This window comes from Amphiprion ocellaris, chromosome 16 (genome assembly GCF_022539595.1).
Source record: "Amphiprion ocellaris isolate individual 3 ecotype Okinawa chromosome 16, ASM2253959v1, whole genome shotgun sequence".
Classification (NCBI taxonomy): domain Eukaryota; kingdom Metazoa; phylum Chordata; class Actinopteri; family Pomacentridae; genus Amphiprion; species Amphiprion ocellaris.
Window position 1 is genome coordinate 16,526,801 of NC_072781.1, and position 26,886 is coordinate 16,553,686.

Consider the following 26,886-nt stretch of genomic DNA (forward strand, 5'->3'; position numbering starts at 1 on the left):
AAAGATGATAACTTGAAGCGATGCATCCTGATTATTTTAATACCTCATGGGCACAACAAGAAAAACAAAACTGATTTTTCAGTCAGTCATTCTGAATATTCCCACAGCAAAAGACTCTTCAGGCTATTAGTATTATATATCACATTATATGTCATTATTTCATTTAAATGATGCTTAGATTGCTTTAAAAATGTAAAAAAGCCAGAAATCTAACGACACACCAGCTGCACGCAAAGGCAAGTTAAAAAGAAAACCGATTATTGTAGTGCACGCAAAGGCATTGTACGATTTCCTCCTGTAACCTGATTTCTCTCATTAGCCACGTTTCTAGTGTGCCTGTAAATGTGGTGACTGAATGTCAGGAGAACTCCAATTCCCACGCAACCCTTTTATGAACAGGAGTTGAATCAGCAGGACAGTCAGACATCAGTGCCTGCTCTTTTGACATCTCTGCTTTGATGTGGACCCCCTCCCTCTGTCCTCAAGTGTGGGTGGAGAGTTGGGGCTTAGAGCGAGAGAGTGGGGTGGAGTGGTGAAGGATGAGAGAGCATGAGGAAGTTACCCATATGTAAGTGGGGGCTTTCCTGGAAGGACATCACTCTCTGTGTGCAATTGTAACTACGGCCGTAGCAGAGCACTGTGCCTTATCATCCTGCACAACGTCCACCTGAAACAATATTTGCACATGAGTGTTCAATTTAACATTTGGGTGACCCCTTCATCGCAGTTACAAAATACGCCGCAGCATGGTAGCTCAGGCCAACCCATAATGCAGCATGTGACTAAAGTGGTGGGGAGCATTTTGGAGCACAGAACAATTATCAAGGGAAAAAAAATAGATTTTTCAGAAACATAATCTGATGAGAGCAACGCAGTCACAATACAAAATGTCATATTAAATCATCATTATATCGCAATTAACTCGAGAGGCCACAAATCTCCTAAAGTGCAGCCACTGTTTATGTTAAAGAGCATTGAGAACGAAGAGGATACTATCTGCTTATTCTGCATTAAGATCCTTTGGTTTAGTGTTGCACTTTTGGGGCTTTAGTTATGCACTGTGCTGGCCCTTTAAAACCCAGACCAAGGTCTTATTGGAAGCCGTCTCTGCTTACTGGGTCCTCTTTTTTGTTTTTTGTTTTTTTTAGAAATCAAAATGGATATATCATAGCACACACAGTTATTCTACCAAGGTATATAACTGAATGAAGTTCTACATTTCAATTTAATTTTTCGAAAATGGTAAAAACATGCAAAATCTTCTCATGGGAACAAAATTCGGGTAAAGCATCAGTGTATAGTATTAAACTCTATTTGTTAAGGCTATCTTAAGCAGGCCTTTCCTGACAACACAGTAAATTTGGCACAATGCACTATCATAACACCTGTCCACAAGAAAAAGCGTCACAATAGCACACGACACATGCCTATTTGTTTCAAAGTGAAGCAAAGAGCAGAAAAACAATGGCATCCCCTGAAATGTTTCAGTAATTCCTGAAACAAGGCATTTCTGGTCAGGCTGAACACTGAGCATGAGTTCAAGTGAGTGTGTGCCGTCTCCCAGACCAGATTGTGGTAAAAAGGAACAGTCACATGAATGTGATCCGTGCTCAGGCTCTGGCTTAGGCCCTAATTATATGGGAAAAGAGTGTGGTGTGACAGCTATGGCGGGGATTGTGGTTGTGTCCTAAGAGACTGCAGCTGACCCTGTGGAGAAGGAGAAGGAGAGAAAGTGAGAAAACATAAAGAGACAACATGACGAGAGGAAAGAAATGCAGAGGAGAGGAGAGGAGAGGAGAGGAGAGGAGAGGAGAGGAGAGGAGAGGAGAGGAGAGGACAGGAGAGGAGAGGAGAGGAGAGGAAATATGCCTTTAAATGCACAGAGCAGAAAATCAACATAAGAGTGTGTGCATATGTGCAATAATAGCGAGCGGGGTTAGCAGTGGAGTCAGACTGTCCTATGTGTTGCTGCTGAGTAAGGCCAGGGGCTTACAGGAAGGATTTAAAGAGCCACAGCAACACCACAAAGCACCAGGAGGAAGGGGGTTGCCCAGCAGGGGCCAGGGGAGGGAGGGCAAGCGGGGAGAGGGGCAAGCTGGCTGGAGCGGCTACTCTGATCAGGATCCATTTCCAGCCTGGGCCTTGGAATTCCTTTGTTCCTGTCACAGGTCTCTGTTTCCCTCTTGCCTTAATCCCAGCCTGCCTCACGCCCAGTAACACTGAGCAGAACAGGTAACTCTGCCACAGGCATGCCTCTCTATTTACAGACCAGTCCCCACATAACAGCCATGCATATAAATAGTAATAGCTGAGGTAGCACTGAAAAGAACAAGGTTGGTGAATACACGTTGTCCCCATAAAATAACTTTTGACATACTAGTATCTTGAGAAAAGAGCTGTGTACTGTCTCAGTATGAGAGTGAAAGGTTGGCATCTATTAATTCTTTTAAAAAAATGAACAGCACCAAAACATCCATGAAGGGGTTATATATTTGTGCACAGAAAATCTCACATTTTGACTGAAAGGTGTTTTTAAGTTAGATAAACTGCTTTAGCTTAGGGCTGTAGACCCTCAAATGGTCAAAGAAGCCAAACAAAGCTAAATTTATGGCAGGGCAGAGCACAAATTAACCATCTCCCTTGTAGTCCCTGCACATCCTCCGCATTCTTCATTGAGAGGGAGATGGTCATTCGTAAACACATTCTCCAAGAGTAAAGCTATCCAGCAACACTTGTGCTTTTCTCGCAATGGCCGTGGCCAGGCTGCCTTAAGCCCCCTTCATAGGCCTGCCAAGAGGAGTCAGTGGTACACTGTGCAGCACTCGCAAAGCCCTCTCCCACGGCTATTAGTGACCATTCATCTGGGGAGCCTGGGAAAATGCCTCTCCAGCCTGCCGTGGCCATGGGGAAACAAGCTGGCAGGTGTTCCCTCCCCCTAAGTCCTGGCACCTGTGCAAGGAGAGGAAGAAGGGACCAGCTCTGCCATGGGCTCAAACAGACTCTAGGTACCAGTTTGTCAGAGCTGCTCTAACTCCTCTGAGGGGTAGGAAGTGTCTCAAATGCCAAGCTAAATTATACCTGAGTTTTGCCTCACATGGAGAGATAAATGTGGCTATATCAATACTTATAGTAGATGCAAGACATCTGGTAATGTACTTTGGCAATTTGAAATGGCATGTTAACTAAATCCGTGTAAAATGGGACTTCTCAGTTTACACTCAACCCATACACACAAATATATAAACTATTATGGACTACAAAATCAATATTCCGTTGGGTTAAAGCAATACTGGAACAGGGTAATGCACAATCAGCAATAGATCTAATCTAATAAAAAAAATAAGAAATATATTGGTAATACATAACAAACAATCCCATATAAAGTTTGTACAGCATGTTGTGTTGTCCAAGATGTCTGACATAAGCAGAACTCTGCGGAAAACGATCTTCATGAAGATAACTGTGACACTCTCTTTGTCGTAGAAGATAACCACCACCTTCCTTACTCAAATATCATCTTGAATGACAAAAATGTATTCCTCAAAGCACAGAGAACCTATTATCAGCTCATTTTCAATCTGTAATTGCTCTGAGAAATGTGGGTGTGTTCAACACAGTCTACCAGTGAGAATGCATGAGGCCGCTCCCAAGCTCCCCTTCCTCGGACTTCTAAAGTCTAGCATGTCCATTCTGCATGTCCAGAGCCAAAATGTTTGGTGGGAAAAGTTCCCTCTGTTCATCTCTCTGAAAACATAAATAAATCACATCACTATGAGCTAATCATGAAGTCTCAAGTAGCCTGGGTAAAAATTGAGAGGGGGTGGGGGCTGACAGTTGGAAATTGGCTTCTGCAGCTGAGATTTTAAGAAATGGCTTAGATTTATATTGGCAGAAGACATGGGATAAGCCGCTCTGTGACAAGATCACTGAGCACTGCACACACACATGCACCAACACAGCATATATACATAAATACAATAACCCATGGAGATAACTCAGATACAAACACTTGCACTGAAGAGCCTTGGAATGCTAAAAGCTGTTGATGGCTCATTTGAAGTGCCAACAGCTGAGGCTGTTACGCTGTTCTTTCTGCTGTCTGTTGGCGGAAGCACTTGTGATTTTGTGATTTCACACTGGCACCAACTCAAACACCGCCTCACACAAGGCCCACAATCCCCTTCCCACACCATCCCACACATAGCACCACAGTCCATCTGCCTATTGTTGGACTAGACATCAGTACTACTCCGCCTGACACCTTTCTCTATATGCAACAACAAGCATGTGTACATGTTCCAGCACATACACGTCTCAATGCAGGATATCCAGCTTAACTCTGCTGTCAACCAACAAAATGCTGCACACAGACACATACAGATGCAAATAAGTCTTCTGCTGAAACAGAAAACCAGCTTCTACTCCCTGCTATCGTCGGTCTGAGAGTCTTGTGAGGATTAGCAGGTTAGCGTTTGACCTGCTTGCAGAATAGACGACCCCAATACTTAATACCCACCCTGAGGTTTGCTGGGCTTCCCTCCCTAAGCCTATAGCCTGTCCTCCCCTTTTTATGGCTCCTGCCTGCCTGCTCACTTCTCACAGTCACAGTCTCCACCTTTACTGCTCTGCCGCCTCCCTCACGCGGGACAATGAAAAAACCAAGAATGTCATTACACTCACTTAAGACCTTTAATAGGACTAAAGCACATGAACTGTGTTGGCTTGTTTGAGGCGCTATACCTTTTCATGTTCTGCGAGGGGAAAATTCTCTGATATGGTATGGAGTCATGTTCCACTGGTTACATTCTTTTTGGCAAAGCTGCAAGGAGCTTAATCATTTTTACATGCATATTTCGCTGCTGAAATACTGATAGTCCCCTTGTTCACACAGTGGAGTGAATTTGTGCACATAAGTGTGTGCATGTGTGTGTGTAGCCTCAGTCTGTGAACTCCATCATTAGAGATGTCTGTCTCTCCTCAGTCTGTCATGGGGAATATGAGTCAGGCTTTTCAGTAACGTTACACTGTCAGCCTGTTCACACCTAGCCCAGGGGGAGGATATATCTCTCAAACACACTGTCGCTCTTCTGATTCTCACTGGAACTGGTATATGAGCACCTGTGTATATGCCCAATAAACATGTATGCAACATGCATCCACTTGCCATAAGTTTATCACAAAAATTACAAAAGTTGCTACATCAGAACATGAAAACAATGAGTGGATGTTAAGACTTAATGTGTGTGTGCATGGGCGGGGGGGGTAGCGTGAGAGGCAGAGCTGCAGCCGCAGGAGAAACTTTATGGGGCCGACTGCCCTGTAATCCCACTCTCACAGTAAGGCCTGTCCTGCTGAGTGAGCCCGGTTTAACTGCCCTTAACTGCTACCTGTGACAAACCTGTCTGTCTTACAGCACGCAGCTGGAGGTTCCTCTGATGCTAGGTTTACAGTGCTTCAAAGGCCTGTGTGTGTGTGGCTGGGGGAACATACTCACATTCGATAAACAGAGATGAATAGAATTGGCTCACTCACATTAGTGTAGAATTATTGATTTTTCTCTCTGTGTATATGGTTATAAGTGCCACAGCAGCTGTTTTTGAAGTTAACCACCGAAGTATAAGTATAGATAAACACAGGTGCGTCAATACCATATAAAGCAGAAAGGTAAGAAGCACTAGCCATTTTAATAAACTCACATCTTGTATGTCCAAATACATCAGAGACGTGCCAAGTTAAACTGTGCTACACAATATAACCTCCACAGGTCACACCCTGGGCGTAGGGAACCACCGTGTCCCAACTAGTTCTGTTGTCTTTCCACCCACACTCTCCTTCAAAAAGGTAGCCATGAAATACTTTTTTGACTGTTTTGCAACTCTAATTCCAACTCTGCCCACAAATTTCAATGATTCACCTACATGCACACAGCAATATATCAATAACATCTCAATAATGGCTATGATTTCATAGGCAAAGAAAACCATTTCACTTATTCAAAGCTTAATGATAGACACACCTAAGAAAAAGAAATCAAGCACAAAGACGACTTCATTACACAGCAATGAGCAGCAGTGAAATCAAAACAGAATAAATCTAACTTGTTGTTGTTACTATATAACAGTTTAAGCTAATGTTCCAAGTAAACACAAGGCAGTAGTATGTGCAAAAATGGATCACATCCATTTTTCCATGATTAATATTTAACTATTTGACTTAAGAGCAGTTTAACAAGGGTCACATGATTGTGTGTCACCTTTCACAAAAAAGGCTGAAACAGGTGGCAGCTCCTTCCTCTGTTTAGGCTGTCTTCTATTGTGGAGAAACTCTGTGTACTGCTTAACTCTGTGGTCCACAGCATCTCGAACCAGGTTTGTAACCTCCTGTAAACAGAGCGTTGATATTTCAGTACACCAATACTTTGCTGAGCAGTTAAGAGAACATGAGTTTTGATTTGACTTCACATGGAAAGATTAATGATGAGAAGAGGCCAACAACAGGACAGGACAAGTCTCAGGTGAAAGGCGAGTATGGTAACTCAAGTGGTTGGCAAAGAGATGGGAACAGTTTTTCAACAATGGAAAGAGAGAAGGCTTAAAGTCATTTTAGATTCTACGCTGCTGCTGTCTTTTGAAAAGGCCTCCAGAAGAACAGAAGCCACATATTCACTCACACACGTATTCAGAGTCACGCCCTACTCCCTGTGTCTGTACCTCGATGTGGTCTGTAGTAAACCAGCTGGCGTCCTCTTGGCCGCCCAAGGGCAGAACGTGGAGATCCACCAGCACAGCAAAGTTCCCACACTGTAGCACAAAGAGGAAAGACAGCCACAGGTTGCTGCGGGGCATTGAGCTCACAGGCAACAAAGGAAATCAAAGTGCGGGTGATTGACAGCGAGACAAACCACAACGACCCCCCGTGTCCTCAAACATCACCCCAGGCCTCTCACAGTGGTCCCCTCCCTCCTGTTTCTCTGTCTAGCCATCTCTCTACCCATCTCTTTACAAAAAAGTTTGGTCCTGTCTGTCTCCTCATATTTCCCCTCTCTCAGCATAAAAAGTAGTTCCCTGTTCTATAAGGTTTGCAATACAGTCACAGCCCCAGGTTACAATAGGCAGCAGAGAAAAAAAGTCTAAAAGATGTACCACATAAATGGGGATTATCCTACTTTGCATCAGAGTGGTAATAAAACTCCGCAGATCTAACATCTTTACCCTTTTGAGTGTTTTTGCGAGCTAGAGGAAAGGCTGCAGAGTGGATTCCTGAAGCACTACGTCCTTGTGTCAATGACAATAAGCTACAAGGGACAGGGAGGCCAGAAATGCCGCTGCTGGTTAAGTTGCTGTTACATCTTTCTCAGGCTGGCCTGATTATGGTTTACACGAGTGCAAAAGCTGCCTGCTGCAGAGAGCAAATAGATGTAGGTCTCGTGTGAACTTCGCCTCTCACTGGACAAGGAAGTAATGGATGGACCGAGACCACCCAACAACACAACACAAAGGTCCAGCAAGTACTACCCTAAAACCCAGAGCAGTAATGCAGCAAAATGCATTGAGTTGAACTGGGGTCGCATAAGCAGCAGAGAGTGATAAAAAGGAAAAATCTTACACAGATTTTAGGCTCACATTGTAGAATTGGAAAAGAGTGGATTAATTTAGTAAGAGGGAATACTTGTTTTGGGCCAGGTTCATCCCCTGGGCTAAAAAAAAATCGCAGACAGTATGAATAAACCGTACAATCCAGACTTGACTGATGTTTCTATGGCTCAGGTTCTCAGGATGACACGAAAGAAAGAATTAACAGGATGTGTATGGGAAGGCTCCCCCTATTTAAGTCCCAAGTCTACACTGCCCAACTCCAAACATAGCCCAGTTTTCTCCTCCTCTTGTTTAAAAAGGACTTTGGTTTGCTCCTTCACCAAAGAAGGAGACTGAAAAGTTTTATTCACTGTGATAAAACTAAAGGTGGGCAGTGAACCTTTCTTCAAATAAAAAGGCTACATTCTGGCTCTAAACAATCATGCTATCAAATATTTTGCATTATTTTTCCCCCCAAGAGCATTTTCCTGTCTGGTTGTCTTTTTGTATATAAAAAATAAAATGAAGATGCCTCCTTACTTCTACTTGCAGCTCAACCAGAGGAGAGGGCGCCCCCATATGACTGATCATTGAATGTTTCTAAAAGTGTCAGCCATGTCTTGGGCTTTTCTTCTGCAGAAAATGTCCTGTCCTAAAGCATATCAATCTATACTGAAATTTGCATCTGCATAAGTGTAACCAAGACAAATGCAAACAAGACAGAGTGCAAAAAAGTCCAAATGTCAAGATACAATACCCACAAATAGAACCACTGCTAAAAGAAAAAAAAACATAAACATTGTTATACAAAACCATGTTCTCACAAAGACAAGAATGCCATGGCCCAGAAGAGAGGCCCATGTGATGTGCCAGTTCCTCATGTATAAAATGCATGCAGTATTGCCTGTCAGCTCGTCCCTACAGATCAGCATTCTCTTCATCCACTGACCTTTGTCTCACAGCAGTCCACCAATGACTGGTGGCCTCCCACAATTACCCGTGTGTGGTAAAGCGTAGCAACAGAGGGTCAGACCTTGTCAATCAAAACACAGAGCACAACTCGTGGACTTGACACATGCAGAATCGATTTTTGGTATGCTGACTTTAGTTTCTGACTTTTGAGACCTAAGAATGTCTTTACGGATAATTACAGAAATTCTAGCAGTATGCATAAGTTGGAAGATTATCAGGAAATTTGGCCCTGTGATAAATCCTTAACTTATAATGTCAGAGATGGTATTGGTGCAGTATTGGAGTCAAGTGTTCTTTATCATATTCTGTCCACCTCGTGCATATAAATCCCAACAGGGACCACAAGATCAGTCCTCTAGGTTACATGGCTCTAAGTTAGGCAAGCTAATGCAAACTCTATAGAGCGATGCAATGTTAATTTGATAGAAATCTTAAAATGAAGAGAGCTGTACAGGGTTTGGCGTGCGATGCTTACGGTGAGTCGCAGCATTGTGAATCTCCTAACATGGTTTCCGTGCTTCTGATTGAGTCTGTGTTTTGGGCTAAAAGGCAGACATCTCGCAAGCTTTAGACTAACGTCCTTTTATCACATTAGGACAGCAGACAAGGCTCGACTGGGAACTGGATGTTAATGATAAACAGTGGTCTGCCCCTTACACAAACAGCATGTGATTCTGTCGGCTTCTCAGAAATGGGGGATTTTGTCAGGAATGCAAACTAATGCAATCATCCTAATGAGAAACCGATTAATTTGTCCTGCAAAAGTGCCAAATTGGAGGAGCAACACACGTTGTGCAAAAAGTGTCAATCTTTGAGACAAAGCTATGCTGTTTGGGTGCAGAGACTTTTTTAGGAAACGTTTTTAGGAACTGCATTTGCATTGAATGGGGTACATAAGACAAACAGCAGCATGTTAAAATTTTACACAATGGCTCTGACTACAATCACATCATGTGGTCTAAATTTGCCAAACTCTGCACAAAGAGGAACCAGTTGAGCTCTTGGCTGAACTCTGCCATGAACTCTGACCTTTGTGTATTCCCTTTAAGACCCAGCTACAGACCCTCCTTAAGTAAGATCTCCGCAAGCAGCCTAATACTTATAGATGCAGTAATGAACAGCAAGAGCTTTTTCTTTGTTCATCAAAATCTGAAATCAGCTCAAAAAATCCAATATGAGTATTGAAAGGTAAAAACCAGCCATAAAAAGTTCAAAGCAGTTGTATCAGCAAATACACCATATAATTTTCTCTACAGCACCATCTATGCAGTATTATACCCAGAATCCTAAGGAATTTATTAGATCTGACATAATCATTTTACAGATTTATGAGCTGTTCTACTGTATGTAGTTTGATTTGACACATTTAAGGCAACACTCTGAGCAACCGTCACTGTTGTTAGAAAGACAGGTCTGATAAAGGGCCAAGTTTTAGAGGAAGTTACTCTTTTCATACTTCCTAAAGTGGGCCAGCACTGCTTTGTTGTCTGCCTTGCACGGGTTTTTTTTGAGTTATGAACAGAGGCTGAAGGCTGAACGAGAGGCGGCAAGAAGCGCTACTTAATGCCAAATCCTTTATTGTGCCATCTTTTGTGTGCTGTGACACAGCGAATGAATAGGACTGAGTCTTCCTGCAGGCTAAGCTCAACTTCTATATCCTAAGTCTCTGCTGCCAAACAGATAAATATTCTTGGGAAAAAAAAGGTTAACAGACAAAAACCTTAGAAACAGAGTGTAAAGCTGCCCACGGTCCACAGCATGAGGATCTTTTATATTTTCTGTCTGTAAATAAACAAATCCCGGCTAAAACCTACTGACGGCTCCTTTGCTTTTTCTAGTCTTCAGAGCTCTGGTCTATATCACTCTCAGTTCCCAAAACACTCTCTACCTTCCCTTATCTCTCTCCCAGACCTAGCTCTCCATCCTCCTGCCTGTGCTGCTCAAAGTTGGGCACGGGGCCCAAACTCTGTGAGCAGCTTCACCCGCCTCCCCACCTCGCTGCCCTTTGCCATTGCTATCGCGCAGTATAAGAACCAGACCTTCTCGGACTGCACTTAGCTCAGAGGCTAACACTAACCAGCCACAGATGTTTACATTGGGAGAAAAGGGGCAGCAGATGCGGTCTCACTCAATAAAACTTGCATCTCTCCCACTCTTCCTTTGTCTCTCTCTTTTTCTGACTCTCTTTCTGCAAGTCTGCAAAGAACCCAGGGGAGCTCTTTAGATCTGTGGGTGTGACAACCTTGCTCTCAGGCTTTATTTGCCTCATTCCCAGCTCTGTCTGTGCTGTGAGTCACCTGGGTTTCCCCCTAAAAAAAAACAAAAAACTCTCTTTTCCAGTTTTTCAAAATGCCAGATACTGAGCACTAAAACTTGAGACTTGACTATTACTGAGGCAAATGTTATTTACAGATACTGCACGGAAGTGTTTTGTGTACAAACCTCCCTTCATTCAGGTGAATGTTAGCACACCTGAGTCCTCTTTATTTGATGATAAAAAGAGACACAACCCCGGACTGGAATTCCAGCAGCAAGAACAGACAGGAATATCTCCAGGTAACACTCAGCAAACAAAGCTCAGGCAGACACATCCTTGAGAAATGGCAGATAGACAGAAATAGCAAGCTGAAAAGTGTTTTGCCTCATTAGGAAATGTGAATTCTGTATGATAATGTAGGGCAGTGCTGAGATGAAAGGGGGCTTTTTTACTCTTGTCAGTTTCTCTCGTGAGGTTGGAAAGTGTCAAAATATTCCTAATCAGACAATGCAATGATTTTGTACAGAGACATGATGTGTGGTCTGTTATGAGCTCATCTACACAGTGACAACACTAAACAGCACATAAACCTCTGACATTAAACTGCTCTGTGATACCTCAAACGTTTTATTCCTAAAAAACACTTCTGTCTCTGTCTCAATCTACTACATTAGATGGTTAGAAAGGCAGCAGTGCATATTGCTAATAGAAGGCAGATTGCAGGGCTCTGCAGTAGTAATGTCCTGGCAGACAGCAAGCGCTTCAGTGGATCAGTGTTTTAGCCTGCAGGCCCTTTTCGGGAGGTCTGAGAAGTGGCAGGTCACTATACAGTCTAAGCCTATTTAAGAAGGAGCATACCAGCACCTCCTGCAGTTCCACAGACCACGGAGGGAGCTGCTTTGAAAACATTTCAGGAGAAAGGACCATAAAACACTCTGCTGAACAGCCTACTAAGCATGGCATGGTGAATCCAAGAACATAACTCATAATTGCTTTGATAATTGTCGCTCGCTGTGCAAGCCAGCAAACAGAGTCTGCAACATTTCTCTGTGAAAGCAATGTCTCCACACAGATTTTTACTCTTTGATATTCTAAGAAGTTAATTCATTCATTTAAAAACATGGTGGTAGTGGTGTTTGTTTTGCGAAAGAGAAGACATGGGTAGCGCCTTGAATGCTATTGTCTGGTCTAATCCCTGCTAACATACTTGTTTGTGGTTAGTTGGTTAAGCATGGTAGAGGCTGTGTGCATTTTCTCAGGCAGAGTAACACAACAGTATCATTAAGTGCCCAGTGGGAAGGAACCTTCCATGAACCTCCAGGGTTTTACTCTCCCACAACCAGCTGAGGGGGGTGGTGGGTTAGCCTGTATGCAGGCATGCATATGAAACAAATAAAAGGGAGTGAATGCAATATCTGGTCAACTAGGCACACATGGCATTATGGAGGATGTGAGAGATCAGCGCAAATGTCTGCAGCCCTCATCCAAAACTCTCAATAAATGAAACATCAACAAAAGAGAAACCAGCGGCTTTCCCTGCACTTAACAAAAACATCTGATGTGCATTATTCCTGACAGAGCAACAGACTCAGGATGAACAGCTTGGCTTTTTAATAGAAGGACTTGCCTCTGCACTGTCTTGTTGCGTCCATTAAGAATAGGCTCTCAGGGAGGGGGTAAGCTGAGATCTACAAAAGGTGACCAGAAACTCCAAAAAAAACTTTTCCGAAAGAATGAACAACATCCTAATGTTACAACAGTTGAAACATGTATCTGTACTTCCCTCTAGTGGACAAATAATTTGCTACTGAGAAGATAAAAGCAAAAACATGCAGGAAAGATAAGGTTATTGCAGCAGATTTAATACTGCAAATGTTACAAAAGCTATCCGATACTGAATTCCTTTGCTGTATATCTTCCACAACTTCACAGCAATATTTCAGTGGTTTAACACAGACCACAAGAACTCATGGCATTTGCTGGAAGTAGTTCCTGTAGCTGCTGTACTGTTTGGCATTAACACAAACATAGATAATTGTTTATAATGACAGATGAAAGGCTTTAATAAAAGGCAGACTGATCTTATTCTTCAGTTTTTCATGTGCATGTCATGTGGGGAAAAATGTAGTTTAAAGTAATTGCGTGGCTACATGGTCAGAGAAAAGCACACAAAAGTTCCTTTGCTTCAGAACAAAACAAAAAATATTTTTCAACATATGACAATGATATTCACAAGATACTGAAAAATATGATCAGCATGTGATTAATATTACTTTTGGTCACCTAGTTATTGTGATTTAACAATCTCCCTTTGTTAGATGTGTTCATGACAAAGCAAATACACACACAAACACTCAAAAAGCTTGTACCAGTGCTTCCAATGTCACAAGGGCACAGTACTGAATAAAGCTTATTGAAAAAGGTTCCGAGAAAATACAATCAAAAAATGTAAACTTTAACGTCACACCAGCAAAGATATAAGATAGAAATGTTAAGTTAAACATAACAGTAGTATATGTTTACATTTAAATTATTTTTCAGCTTTGGTGTGTAAATTTCTCCATGTTTGTTATATCTCTAAAGTACTAAAGAACAAATATTGCAGTTAATACTGAACATTAGAACATGTGTTTTAATATGAAAAATAAAAAAATACGGTGAGCACACTGAGAATTTGTTTTCGCATACCTTAATGACAAATTTGAGAGGAGCCATTGCTGTGAACACAGCAGTCAGTCAGCTTCTCCTGAAACAATAAAGTCATGGATTACACATGGTAGCCTAGTAACACTGTCAAATATCAAAGACAACATGTAATACTGGTAGCCCAACTAGCAACTGTTCTGCTTCAATTTTATAAATTGTATTTTTAATTGCTGTTTTCATGCCGAGTACAATTATGCATTTTATCATTAACTGTTAAGCACTTGCTGTTTTAATATATATATATATATATATATATATATATATATATATATATATATATATATATATATATATATATATATATATATATATATATATATATATATATGTGTGTGTTTACATACCATCTTAATGTAGATACCTGCATATTACTTTTGAGTGTATCTGATCATAAAAATAATCTGTAAAGACCTTTGTTTAATATTAATCCAGCCAATGGGTGGTCTGAGGCGGCTACAGACACTATGATGCCAAGATGGAAAACAGAAGGAAAGTGAAATGGAAATTTCACAAAATTTTTACATTTGGGTAATTGTGTTGCAGTAACATTCACATTTGATTCCTTTTTGACAAAATTGATAAAAACCAATCATACATATACATTTTGTTCAGCACATGATTTGTTGTACTCTGCACTATACAATTTTTGCAAGGGCATTTAAGGGATTAAAATAGTGTATTGTAATGAAAAAGGTTGTGTTATCAGCATGTGAAATAAATTCAAAAAGGTAATGATGTATTCAATTAACATCCCAAGGTTTAACTTGTCTAAGCCAAAAATATGGTTGGGGTATAAAACCGGCTGGCCCTCTTTAACCTGGATATAGTTTGGGCGGAGCGTATATCTTGACCTGTTACACCAGGGTTCTATCAACTGAGGATTCAATTTTTTAAGGCATTTTGTACTGTATATGAATTATCATCTATTCTACATGGCAGTATTGCCAGCAAGTGATAGGCATGAGTGACAAAAAAATTACTTTTTGGAGTGAAATAAAATTAATTACAGATTGTGCAACTCAAAGCTGAGTAATGGCTGTCGCCTTGCCGCACCACTGCAAAGAGACACTGTATGTCTGTATGTATATATATATATATATATATATATATATATATATATATATATATATATATATATATATATACATAGCACACAGTATTTTTTCTGCGGTCGTTCACGATATCACGTTATAAAGTTACCCCTCGTTCATAGACCTCTATTAAAGTTAAAGCATTTTAGCTGTACAATGCCTAGAGTTGAAATACCTTTTGTAATGTCCTTTGTGTTACAATACGTAGCTAAACGCTGACTAACTCCAAACTAGCTAATAGCATCGAGTTCAGATTATTTTAAGTTAGGCTGACGCCATTGGATAATAGAATATTAATGACACAACAAAACTAAAATGAACAATATGTTGGACGTATCGCCATGTAAACACATGGGGTAATTAAAGTAAATAGTAAGTATTCAAAGATTCCATACCGCCAACAGTTTTGAATGTTTGTCAAACAAACGGCTGCCGGAGATGACGTCACAGTCCGTTTGTAGTCCAACAACTGCAAAAGATAGTTTAAGTCGGAGCTTTCAGCGGATGGCCTTCAGAAATAAATAAATCAAAAATACTGATTAAGGCATTTAAGCAACTGCTTCTGTCTCTGTCTCTGCTACAAAGACAAGTAGATGTAGTGTTAGCTTGTTCAAACGTATTTACAGCAGCAATTACTATAAAGACTAGCAAGAGCATGCGACAGTTGTCGAATAGGACCCGACGCTGCTACCGCTACCATGGAAACTAGTTGTCTTTGCAAAGCCTGTATAAATATCTACATCTTATTTTGTCTAATTATAGCTAAATGTGCACTTTATCTCACAATAGGAACTATAATATGAGATTGGTATAATTTTGTATAGTTTTGATAACATTCGAGAAAAACGCTACATCCAAAATAGATTATATTTGAACAGGCAATGCAATAAGTATCATCATTCGAGTCGAAGCCACCAAAGGCGCTTTCAAGCAGCAAAGGAACGTTATCGATCTAATTCCGCTTAACTTTCCGTCTAAATTGACGCCAGTGTCGTTTAGAACGTGTCTCACTGTTGCCATTTAAAAATCTGATCAACTTCAGCAGTCTTAGTTTGTCGACATCGGGTCCTAAAGTGAAGCTGCATCGCAAGTGTTTGGAGAAAATGTAGTTTTAGTGATGTCTCGACTTGTCAAGAAATCTCCATCTCTTTGCACGGATCGACCACTGGACAACACAGACATTTCTAACAAGCTTAATTTGCTGAGACAGCTTCTGAAGTCTTGTTTTGGTCCCACAGCTAGACTGAAACAAGTTCATAACAACATTGGAGGACACGTTGTAACCACCTCATCCTCCTCGGTTCTCCTTCCAGCTATTTCATCCTCTCAGCCTTTCATCAATCTGATAAAAACCTCCATTCTCAACCACGTCTCCCGCTTCAGTGACTGTGGTTTGTTTGCTGCCATTTTTTGCTTGGCTCTTATTGAGCAAGCAAAGCGGTCTGGTCTCAGAGAGAATGTGTCTATCAGAGTGAACAAACACTTGCTGGCTCTGTGCTCCAGTTACCTTCAACAAGAAGACTGTGGATGTAAAGTGAAGCTCGACTTCTGCAGCAGCCACAACCTGATCACACTAGCTCGCAGTATTATCTCCAGCAAACCAGCATGTGTGCTGACAGAGCCAGAGGCACTTCACATCAGCAAGCTGGCTGTGCAAGCTTTTCTGCTGACTGTTCCCTGTAACAGCCCAGGCACAGTCAGCCTTGGCAAAACAGTGACTGTCTGTGTTGAGGGCTACTCTGTGCTGACCTCTGCAGTGTTTCCAGGTTTATTAGTGGACATTCCTGATGGATTATGCCTCAACAAGTTTGACCATCTGTCAAATCCAATCCAAATGGTGCTTTTTGGTGCATCTCTTGCCGGGGACCTTTCTGATCTGGGAGATGGGATGATAGAGGTGCATGCAGGTGTGGACACAGAGTCACAGATCCTGGATCAGCTTCTGGAGCTTGGCAAACAGGTGGTTAAAGATGAGGTGAAGCTCTTTGTATGCCAGAAGGTGGTGCATCCAGTCTTACAGGAATACCTGAGGAGCCATGGCATCATAGTGGTCGAGAGAGTGGGGATCACTATCATGGAGCCTCTTATTCAGCTGACAGGTAGGTCCTAATGTAGGTATGGACCTGTTTGCAGAGTTATCACTGCAAACTCATATCGGGATTTTCAGTATATTTTAACTCTAGTTTTCAGTCAAGTTTTAATTCTAGTCAAGTTATCACACCCATATGATTATTACATGTATCATTGAATATCTACTACACTAAGAAAAACAAGTCTTTCATTCAATATACACATGGTAAACAGTAGCTTCAGTCAAGGAAACACTGAACAAGCCAATTCCTCCAATGTAAAAGATAGTGTCTACTGTCCAGACAGAATATACTGTTACATCCTAATTACTCTGCTCTGTAACTAAGGTCTTGTTTTGTGTGTACTTTGACAAAATAGGTGCTCAACCCGTGGCGACATTACACACCAAAATCCCATCCAAGGCGTACGGAAAGGTGAGGGAGCTCAGCATGAAGCAGTTTGGTTCCAAGACAATGCTGCATTTACAACCTCTTGGGGAGTCAGTGATCTGCACTTTGATCCTCTGCCACAGGAATGAGACGATGTTAAGTGAGCTGAAGGTAAGATAAGTGGATGTTGGAGAGGGTTAAAGATAGATGGATAGAGAGAAGAGCTGCCATGATGTCAGATTTTTACTAAACATTTGTCATGGTCAAAGGAATTCACAGTAACAGTAAAGAAAATAAATGTTATCACTTAGATTGGTTTTTAATTGTGTTTATTGTGGATTTCGTCTCTTGGCAAATCAATTCCATTCGAAATACGAGTGGAGGAAGGTGGAGAGAGAGAGTCTGTAATCATAATTGTACCGTGTGTTCTTTATATTACAAATATCAACCAAACAGTTCTGTGCATTGGATTATTTCCGATGTGTGTTATTACTTAATATCACAGTTATCGTGAATACTGGTATATCATGACACCACTAATGTAAAGACATTTGGGCAGATGTAAAATAGTTTTGGTGTTTCACAGGAGAGAGATTTAACTTTCTCTACAGCACTTTTAACAAAGCATCTATATCAGATATCCATTTTTAAAATACATACAATTACCTTTTACTTTTACCTACAGAAATCATCCTGTGATATCCACTAATGAGAGGTGAACGTGATAAATGAACTAATGTTGTGTCCTTATGTGTTCATGTGTAAAGGTGGTCTGCCAGAAGACAGAACATGTGTTGAGGCTCACCCTACGGGAACCATCTGCCTTACTTGGAGGTGGATGTACTGAGACCCACTTAGCTGCTTATGTTAGACACAAGGTGAGATCAAATATTTACTGTTTAACTAGTTAATTTTATTGATTTCATAGATCTTCACAGTGATCACGTGATTACATGTCTTCATTATGCCATGTTTTCATCTTAGAGCAAGAATGAAGCACCAGAGACAGCATCAGTATTGGGGTGCTCTCAGACAGAATACCTTCTTGGTGTCGAGGTATTTTGTCAGTCTCTGGAGTCCGTGGCCAGAGCGCTGCAGCACGACGGTGGGAACTCTTTAGTCGATCTGACTCATGCTCACCACTGGACTCTACCTGCAGATGTCCTGGAAGAACACATGGAGGACAGCTTGGGCTTCTGTGGCTGTGGACTGGTGGAAAGTAGCCCAAGTAGAAGGTGGATTTTTCTAGACACTAAATACACAGAGTTCTCTCCTGTCGCCCTGGTTGGAGACTCTCCTGTGCAGCCACGTGTGTTGGACTCCTTCACGGCTACACTTAGTGCATTACAAGTTGCTACAGAAACAGCAAATCTTGCACTAGATGTGAGATATATAATTCAAGATGTGAATTAGGAAAATAGATATTTTACCTTTAGTCTATGGGATGCTGGTTTGTAGTGATCAAAATGAAGACTGAACACTGTTATTTAGAAAGGAATAATTCAGTTTATAGAGTGAGTGACAATGTCTAATGTGGTCTTATGAATTAATATTTTGTCAGTAATATTTCTAAAAAATTCCATATTCTTCATATATATTCATATGTTATACATGCAATCCATAACATTCCACATGCCTAATCTGAAAATCCAAGGAGATGTTCCTGCTGCAGTGCCTTTCTGTTCATATTTTTTAAGAGATGCTGTACATAAAAAAAGCGTTTTGATGGTTTTGTACAATGAAGTCTGACTAGAAGAGAAATCAAAGAGATTTTTGTGCAGTAAAATTACTGTAATTTCTGTTTAACAATACAACAGGCGTGCAGATGCCAGTGCTCCTCTTCTGCTGTTGCTTCAATTATTGTCTCCCCAAACAGGATGGCTAGCAGGTGCTTTTTCTCTCAGAAGATGAATGGAATCAAAGCTTTTCGAAACTTTGGGTAGTCTTTGAATTTCTCTTGATAAAACCTGTAACAGAGGAGCAGAAGATGGCAGCTATATCTCAGAAATGTCACTTGGTAACAGCAGCAGTTTGAAATATGAGTATTATTATACCGTTTCCTTCACTTTTATTAATATCTTAGGCACCTGTGATGGTAGTAGGCTCTTGGTCCAATAAAACAGAGGCTGAACATAGCAAATGAGAGTGTTGGAAGGGACCAGGTGGCTACAGCATATCCAAACCATTCCACTATCTCTCCTAAATAGTTGGCACCAGACACATATTCAAACAAGCCTCCTGCAGGAGAGTTAGAATACCACAAGTCACTACAAGCACAGGGTGAATAAGACGTCACTCTAGTGAAATGCATGTTTCTTACCGGTAGGAATCTTGTAAACTATTTCATTTGGTTTCCTCAAGTTGCGCAGAATACAGTCGCTGTGTATGTTGATGGCCATTCCAGTGTAAAACAGCAGTAAACCTAGAAGAAAATTTTACTTGTATACTGTTTTTTTTTTTTTTTTAAAGTCAATCGTATTTTAAGACTGAGTGTTTTTTGAACAAAGAATAAACATTGCACTTGCCAGTCTTGTAGCGGTAATCAGCTGACCATTCATGGTCAAACTGGGCACAATGCAGCAGGTAGCATCCCTGCAGGAAACCATTCAGAGAACAGATCAAACCTCCTGCCACCATCACACCCAGTGGGAAAGGCCTTCCTCTGGTCCGGGGTGAATAGACAAATGTCCTATGATCAGTGAAGAAATAGTAGATACAGGGTGTGGGAAAATCAGTGCTGGTTCATGCACAGTTGTGTTTTACAACCAAGGGGACACATCAGGCATTCAGCACAGTGTCTTAACCTCCAGATTTCTGCAGCAGTAAATCTCCTTTGCAAAGCTCTTTTTGTAATCCCTCCATCTTAAAATTTGACTCTTGCTTACACATAGTGTCCAACGCATATTTTACATCTTGTAGCTAAAAGGTCCAGTGGTAAAACTATTATTATTAAAGACGGATTGTGTCAATCATTTTTGCTCTACTCAGGAATTTTAATTAAAAACATCTGTTAGCTTGTGTCCTGTTTTATTATTAGAACAGTTATATAATAAACCAATATGAAGAGAATACTCTTGTAATAAATGCAATTACATCCATAATGATTAATTTAGTTCACAGTGCACCCATTGTGTAAATTTACTTTTGATGTTCCCTGTGTTCCAGACAGGATAAGCAAGTATTAATCAAACAAGTCAACTTCATTATGTAATCAGAAATAAGTGAACTTGTTACTCAGATCTAAAAAAAAATCACCCTGCTGAAAATTTCATTCTGACTCTGTCATACATGCATTTTCACACTCTCCTTCACATACACATCACATAGCCCAAACCAGACTGTCTCTGCTTTTACCTCTGAAAGTAGTGCAAGCAAAAGGTTCCGAGCAGCAGGTATTTCCCCATACTGGAGGAATTTTGCGAGGTGAAAATTAGAAACAGGGGGATTAGAAGAGCTGGCATCTCCTGGAGGAACCAGGCCAATCTAGCAGGTACTGTCCTAGCAGGAGGAGAAGGTCCCATATGGCGTCCATAGGAGGTCTGTGTCGTCTTGTGAAGCACTAGGTGTCCCAGTCCCGTTAGGATCATCCCACAGCTGAGATAGTTGATCAAGTTTTCGTAGCAATGCATCCTGCAGGTCTGAGCCTCCAGTACCAATTTCCTCCTCTAAACAAATCTAAAGCGCATGTGAAGCTACGTACTCATAACCAGACTGTGGCTGAAATAAGAGAGGTGTGTCAGCCTGCTGAAACATGAGAGCATTCCCTTTTTCACATCTTGGATACAAACAATGCTAGGAGTAATTCTCACAGGAATACCTTTTCCAACTTAGAATACAAGCACTGACATTGAATGGGTACAGTTCCATCATGTTTGCAGACACACACAAGTCTAGTTATCTGAAGTTATGTGGCATCATTTGTCCATACAAAAATTGTGTGAAAAACGTGAAAGTAAATTTGCATAGAAAAGGCTGACCAAAAAGTAGGTATGATAACCACAAAAAAAAAAAAACCTGTTCTTCTTGATCTGAGCTCTTCCTTGTCAAGACGCACTACAGACACAAAACAACATATTAAAGAACATCGATCAAGAATAAAGTTTGCTTGATATATACAGTCATGGAAAAAATTATTAGACCACTCTTGTTTTCTTCAATTTCTTGTTCATTTTAATGCCTGGTACAACTAAAGGTAGATTTTTTTGGACAAATATAATGATAACAACAAAAATAGCTCATAAGTGTTTAACTTAAGAGCTAATATCGAGCCATTTTCCACGGTTTTCTTGATAATAACCAAAATCACTCAAGTTCTTTCATCGATAGCTATGGCATTGTACTGCCAGAAACAGTGCTTTTAGGCATTCCATGTTTTCTTTTCTGTCTGTTTTAGTCACATGATACACACAGGAGTTAGATCTTGATTGCATAACTATTGTTTTTGATGACTGCAGCCATGCATCTTGGCATTCTCTCCACGAGCTTCTGACATTGTTCTGCTGTCACAGCAGCCCATTCCTGTTGCAAAAATTTAAACAAATTTGCTTTGTTTTTGGGCTTGTGGTTCTCCATTTTGCATTTGATGATTTTCTACAGAGTTTCAATTAGATTTAGATCTGGTGATTGAGCAGGCCAAGGCATGGTTCCAATGTTCTGGTTCTCCATCCAGGTTTTAACTGACCTTGCCGTGTGGCCAGGGGCCATTGTCTTGTCGGAAAATCCATTCATTGGAGGCAGAGTTTTCCAGCTGATGGAAGAAGACTGTTTTCAAGAGTAGCCCTGTACATGACCTGGTTCATTCCCCCTTCACACAATTGCATTTGCCTTGTTCCACCCATACTGAAACAACTTCAATTTCCAGCAGTGCCAAGAGAGTTGCCTTTATAGCTTCATATAATTCTTTGTTTTAGGTATTATGTGAGAGCTGACAACTTCTGAGTTGTGCTACGGCTTGAATCTAAACAGGAAACCACTCTAGGCCTTTGCATGTGCAGTGCTGCTGATGACATGAAATGGCCTCTTATATACCATGGGAATACAATTAAACTTGAGCATGTCAAATAGGACATAAAGTATTATGTAATCAGCTGCATTTTATGTCGTGTTCATTGTATTCTTCAGGTAATATGCCTTTAGTGGTACCAGGCATTAAAATGTACAAGAAACTGAAGAAAACAAGGGTGGGCTAACATTTTTTTCCATGACTGTAGATGTTTATGTAATGATCTCACAATGAATATCACAGAGACTCTGCCTTTTTGAAAGTTGTGATTATCTATTTAACAGTTGAATTAGTGCTGTTGGACATACATTTATCCAATTAGTCTTTAACATAAGATGCTAGTTTGGATTTTTCTTGTACTATGAAGCCTCCTGCCAGAATCTGATGCTTTGAGACTGGGAACCGAAGGCAGATGAGAATATTTAGAGAACAGAAGTAGTTGGGTGGTCTTATTGTATTGTAACAGACTGAGGAGCAGAACATTCCAGAGCAACACGCAGAGAATTCAGATATCTCTTTCCCAAAGCTGTAAATTTAGTAAGAAACCCTTTCAGAAGACAGCTAACCCACAACTCACATCCAAATGGAACACCAGTTGATCAGATGTTTACTAACAGCTGTCTTGGAGACAACAGGATGCCTCCTACCTCCACCAGAATCTGACAGGGGGCATAAAGTGTCAACTGTGAGGAAAATCACACCTCTGAAGGAGAGGATTTGCATTCTTCATGGTGACCTTCTGATCTCCCTACCTAACACACAGAATTTGCTATGAACTGAACAGTTTAAATCAGAACATTAAGGAACTGCAGCAGCACCGGAGTGACGATCAGGACTCAGTCTCTGATTACAGGTTGATGAGGACCAGGAATCTGAAGTGTTTGTGGAGAAGCACACATGACACAAACACCTCCCTTCTCTCTGTCACAGACCACAGCCATAAAGGCAGAGAGAGACTTTTTACTCTAAGCATATATACTTCCTCTGTCTTATTTTCTTATTAATAAATACATATGCTTGTGTTCTGGCTATATTATAAATTTACTTACGTGTAGCCTAAAGTCTACAATCTGTCAGTTTATGATTATGTTCATACCTTTTATTATTATCTTAGGAATCATAGAGATAAACATATTATGTTTGGTCCTAGTCTTCTATTCAGTGGTATTTTAGATCTGTGATCATCATAGATATTTAACAGCTGGATTTGTATGTTTAAGAAATGAACTAAAAGTAACTTCTAAAGGTATTTAGCCTCTGACCTCTCCTGGACAGTGAAGCTCAACATCACACCTTGGTAGCAACACATCCACGACTGGCTAGATGCTGATTTGAATTTGGCTCCAAAGCTTTCCAGATAGAGGAAAGTCAGTGGAATGCAGCAGGACAACTGAGCAACTCAGAGGAAAAATGCTTTTTGATACGGGCTTTTTCATTAAAACTTAAAATAAGACGTGGCTTAAAACTGGGTTTTTATGATGGCTTAAAGAAACGAATGGCTCAACTTTGAACTAGGGCTTTGTTTTCCTGTGTTTACTTAAAGTTGGACTACTTAAGTTAACTTCAATACTATAACAGCGTAAATATTTTCTGTTTAACTATGAGCTTTGACTCTTACTGTTTTTACTTTGGCACATTTTTGCAACGCAAACCTGCCAAAGCGCCTTTTTGTCTGTGCGTTCCTGAACCAACTCATCCAGCAGATCATCACAACTACACATGCTGCAGCGACATTCCTCTCACTACTACAAAGGCTAAGCAAAATATCATTTTTCTTCTGCTTAACGGGTGAATTTACAAATTACAATTGGTTTTCCAATTCCAGAGTGATTCTAAATTCATCACCTTTCTGCCAAGAGCTTCCAGTGATGATCACAGTTAATAATTTATCTGCATTTATTCATTCATTCATTTATGTACTGTCTGTTGTTGTTTATAGTTTGTTTCTGGTATTAGTTAATAAATGTTTGTGTATAATTATTGTTGGTTCTATCATGTATTTCTTTGGGGAACTGGATGTCAATGAAATCAGCACTTAAAACTTTCAGATAACAGACTGATCAGCTTCATTTTAAATCAAAGTCTCTTTGAGACTTAGTCTAAAATGATAATTTTCTCAGTAAACTGAGGTGGTGGCCCTAAATTAACAAGTGCAACTTAACTACAAAAACTGTAGTTATGCAGCCACATTTACTGCAGTATAGAATCATTGATCAAGTGTCAGCTATAGTATACATAAAGTACAAACAGACAGGTGATAAACTAAAGGGAAAAGCAACATAAAATGTCTTAGTAAGATGCTGGGTCATCGTTTTCCGCCACTGCTTTTTGACATTGATTCCCACATTTGGTGTTTTGATAACAATGCTGGAGAGCACTGTCTAACATGTCGGTCCAAAATCTCTAATAGCTGTTCAGTTTGGTTTAGATCTGGTGATGGTGAAAGCCATGGCAAATGATTCACATCATTTCCATCCATCCATCCATCCATTATCTATACACCGCTTATTCCTCACTAGGGTCACGGGGGGGTGCCGGAGCCTATCCCAGCTGACTCAGGCGAAGGCAGGGGACACCCTAGACAGGTCACCAGTCTGTCACAGGGCTACATACAGAGACAAACAAGCACTCACACATTCACACCTACGGGCAATTTAGAGTAATCAATTAACCTCAGCATATTTTTGGACTGTGGGAGGAAGCCGGAGTACCTGGAGAAAACCCACGCATGCACAGGGAGAACATGCAAACTCCATGCAGAAAGATCCCGGGAAAGCCGGGACGCGAACCAGGGACCTTCTTGCTGCAAGGCGAAAGTGCTAACCACTACACCACTGAGCAGCCCTCACATCATTTCCATACTCATCAAACCCTTCATTGACCCGTTTGGATGGGGACACTGGAAGAGACCACTTCCATCAGGATAAAAATGTCTTATTGTAGGGACAAAGGTGATCGCACAGAACAATTTTGTATTGATTTTCAGTCACCCTTCCTCTAATGGGACAAGTGGGCTCAAACCATATCAGCAAAATGCCCCCAGCAGCATAAGAGACACCAAATATCTTTAATCAAGTGAGCAAGGGTTCAAGTTTTTTAATTATTTTGTTAGCCGTCTGTATTTTCTGTTGGTAAAGGTTGGAATTTGAAGTCAGTAGTCACAAATTTTAAATGGGCAGATATGGTCGCAATAAAGTGGGCCACATTTATGAGGCAATAACAACCATCAGCTACTCTTCTATTACATTCACCTTGCAAAAAATAAAAGTGTAGTTAAACTGCCTTGCAGTAAATCCTACTTTCATTAAGGTTGTGATGTTCAGTTTCTTTTGAAATTGTTTTAGAGAAGTGCTGATTGAATTTCATGTTATTTAGCCCGTCCTTAATCATGTAAGTGTGGCAGATGGGCATTATGCAAGTACTTAGGACCTCTTCAACTTAATCATGTAACTACTGATAACAAAAAAAATTGCAGTTTTACTCTGTTCTGTTGTGAATATAATTATTTTAAAATTTAACTGAGGTAAAATGGCATTGATTTTTTGCCAGCTTTTGCAGTCATTTTTGTACTTTTTTCCATCATTGTGTAAGTCTCTTGAGCTCTTGAAATGACACACAGCTTGAAAACACTCAATCATAGCCATATCTGAGGAAAGTTTGAGCTCGAGGCTTTGAGAAATTACTTGACAACTATGTTGGATAATTTCAAGAACAGAAACAGTTTCAAATATTAAGAGAAAGAAAATTATCTCCTTCATTTTTCATTTCTGATGACATTTATGAGGGTTGGTGACGTTGGATTCCATAGGTTGACTGTAGAAATGAATGAGGGATTTAAAGTCGACCAGCCTAAGATGGAACTTTCAGTCTCTGACTTCAGATCCTCAGAACTTCTATTCAACTCTGTTAAACCAGTTTTAGTCAGTTGATAAAATTCAACAAATTCAACAAACCTTTCCAATGAACAAGTTGAGTCAAATAACTCCCTAAAAGGATTTTCACAAAAAGTGAGCATTACATTCTTTACGAAGGTAGGATTTATTACAGGACTACATATAGAGAATTAGGGCTGAACGAACTGGATTAAAATCACTATTTGCAATTGGATTTGTAGAATCATTATTTAAAAATCATGCCTCAGTTCAATATTCAGTTTCACAGATTTAAAACATGTGATGGAGCATTGCCACATGAACCATTCATCATCTTTTTATGGCGTATGACTGTCACAGAAGGAGGACAGCATAAAATTGTTAAAACCATTGGCACAGCAGTTTAGTCACACTGCGAAATGTACGAGGTGTGCCTATTAAATAGCGAGACGTCAGTCAACACAGTGTGCATGTCTGAACCACGTAGCATACATAGATCAACGAACAAGAATGAACAGCCCTTGAGGTTTCAGTCTGTTTGAATTAAATAGAATTGAAGTATTAATCTCATTATTTTCTAGCCACACCTCACATATCCTGATCTACAGCTTTTGTAATATTCCGGTCACACTGTGTCAAACTGCAGCTTCAGATCAGTTAACTGTTCAGCCCTATATACAATACTATCCATGCTGACAGTTTTTAGTTTCTGAAATGCGTGAATAGTGTGTGCCTCATAATATATTCTTCCAGCCACCTGGCTTCCTCTGCTGTTGATAGTAAGCTTAATGTCTGCAGGGTAAACTGACTGGACAAACACAGCTGATATTTATTTTACCCAGGATGCCTACCTTCACAGCATCTTCAGCACTACACTGTGAATTTGCTACCATACATGTTTGATGTCTGGTAAACCGAGTTGAAAATTACAGTGTTTAAAACCAAACACTGCT

At 40.5% G+C, this 26,886-nt stretch overlaps 3 protein-coding genes across 6 annotated transcripts in view; 1 reads left to right on the forward strand and 2 right to left on the reverse strand.

The window, feature by feature from the left end:
• Positions 1-15,260, reverse strand: part of slx4ip (SLX4 interacting protein) — a 34,002-nt gene extending 18,742 nt beyond the window's left edge. For 2 of the 4 annotated variants that reach the window (XM_055018292.1, XM_035951783.2), the window contains exons 1-3: positions 8,399-8,497; positions 6,711-6,800; positions 6,254-6,380 (exon numbers count right to left, since the gene is read on the reverse strand). In XM_055018292.1, the coding sequence (XP_054874267.1) occupies positions 6,254-6,380; positions 6,711-6,800; positions 8,399-8,455 (274 nt within the window). In that variant the 5' untranslated portion in view covers positions 8,456-8,497. Of the gene's footprint in view, positions 1-6,253; positions 6,381-6,710; positions 6,801-8,398; positions 8,498-13,491; positions 13,550-14,995 lie in introns of those variants that run through there. The other 2 variants (XM_023278038.3, XM_035951785.2) reach the window with 2 other exon arrangements.
• Positions 15,261-15,525: 265 nt separating this feature from the next.
• mkks (MKKS centrosomal shuttling protein) lies at positions 15,526-20,077 on the forward strand. The gene is made up of 4 exons (XM_023278018.3): positions 15,526-16,699; positions 17,049-17,230; positions 17,827-17,937; positions 18,044-20,077. Exons 1-4 carry the CDS (start codon positions 15,718-15,720, stop codon positions 18,470-18,472), a joined length of 1,704 nt encoding a protein of 567 aa, XP_023133786.2. The 5' UTR covers positions 15,526-15,717; the 3' UTR covers positions 18,473-20,077.
• srd5a2b (steroid-5-alpha-reductase, alpha polypeptide 2b) lies at positions 17,372-26,873 on the reverse strand. The gene is made up of 5 exons (XM_023278020.3): positions 20,414-26,873; positions 19,585-19,748; positions 19,380-19,481; positions 19,147-19,297; positions 17,372-19,026 (listed from the first exon to the last, which is right to left on the reverse strand). Exons 1-5 carry the CDS (start codon positions 20,686-20,688, stop codon positions 18,960-18,962), a joined length of 759 nt encoding a protein of 252 aa, XP_023133788.1. The 5' UTR covers positions 20,689-26,873; the 3' UTR covers positions 17,372-18,959.
• Between the last annotated feature and the right edge of the window lie 13 nt (positions 26,874-26,886).

Coding starts and splice junctions, on each gene's coding strand:
- mkks (XM_023278018.3), top strand. CDS start 15,718: ATGTCTCGACTTGTCAAGAAATCTCCATCTCTTTGCACGGATCGACCA. Junction 16,700..17,048: donor GCCTCTTATTCAGCTGACAG/GTAGGTCCTAAT, acceptor TTGACAAAATAG/GTGCTCAACCCGTGGCGACA. Junction 17,231..17,826: donor CGATGTTAAGTGAGCTGAAG/GTAAGATAAGTG, acceptor TCATGTGTAAAG/GTGGTCTGCCAGAAGACAGA.
- srd5a2b (XM_023278020.3), bottom strand. CDS start 20,688: ATGCATTGCTACGAAAACTTGATCAACTATCTCAGCTGTGGGATGATC. Junction 19,749..20,413: donor TGCTTGCACTACTTTCAGAG/GTAAAAGCAGAG, acceptor CACTGATCATAG/GACATTTGTCTATTCACCCC. Junction 19,298..19,379: donor AGTTTACAAGATTCCTACCG/GTAAGAAACATG, acceptor ACTCTCCTGCAG/GAGGCTTGTTTGAATATGTG.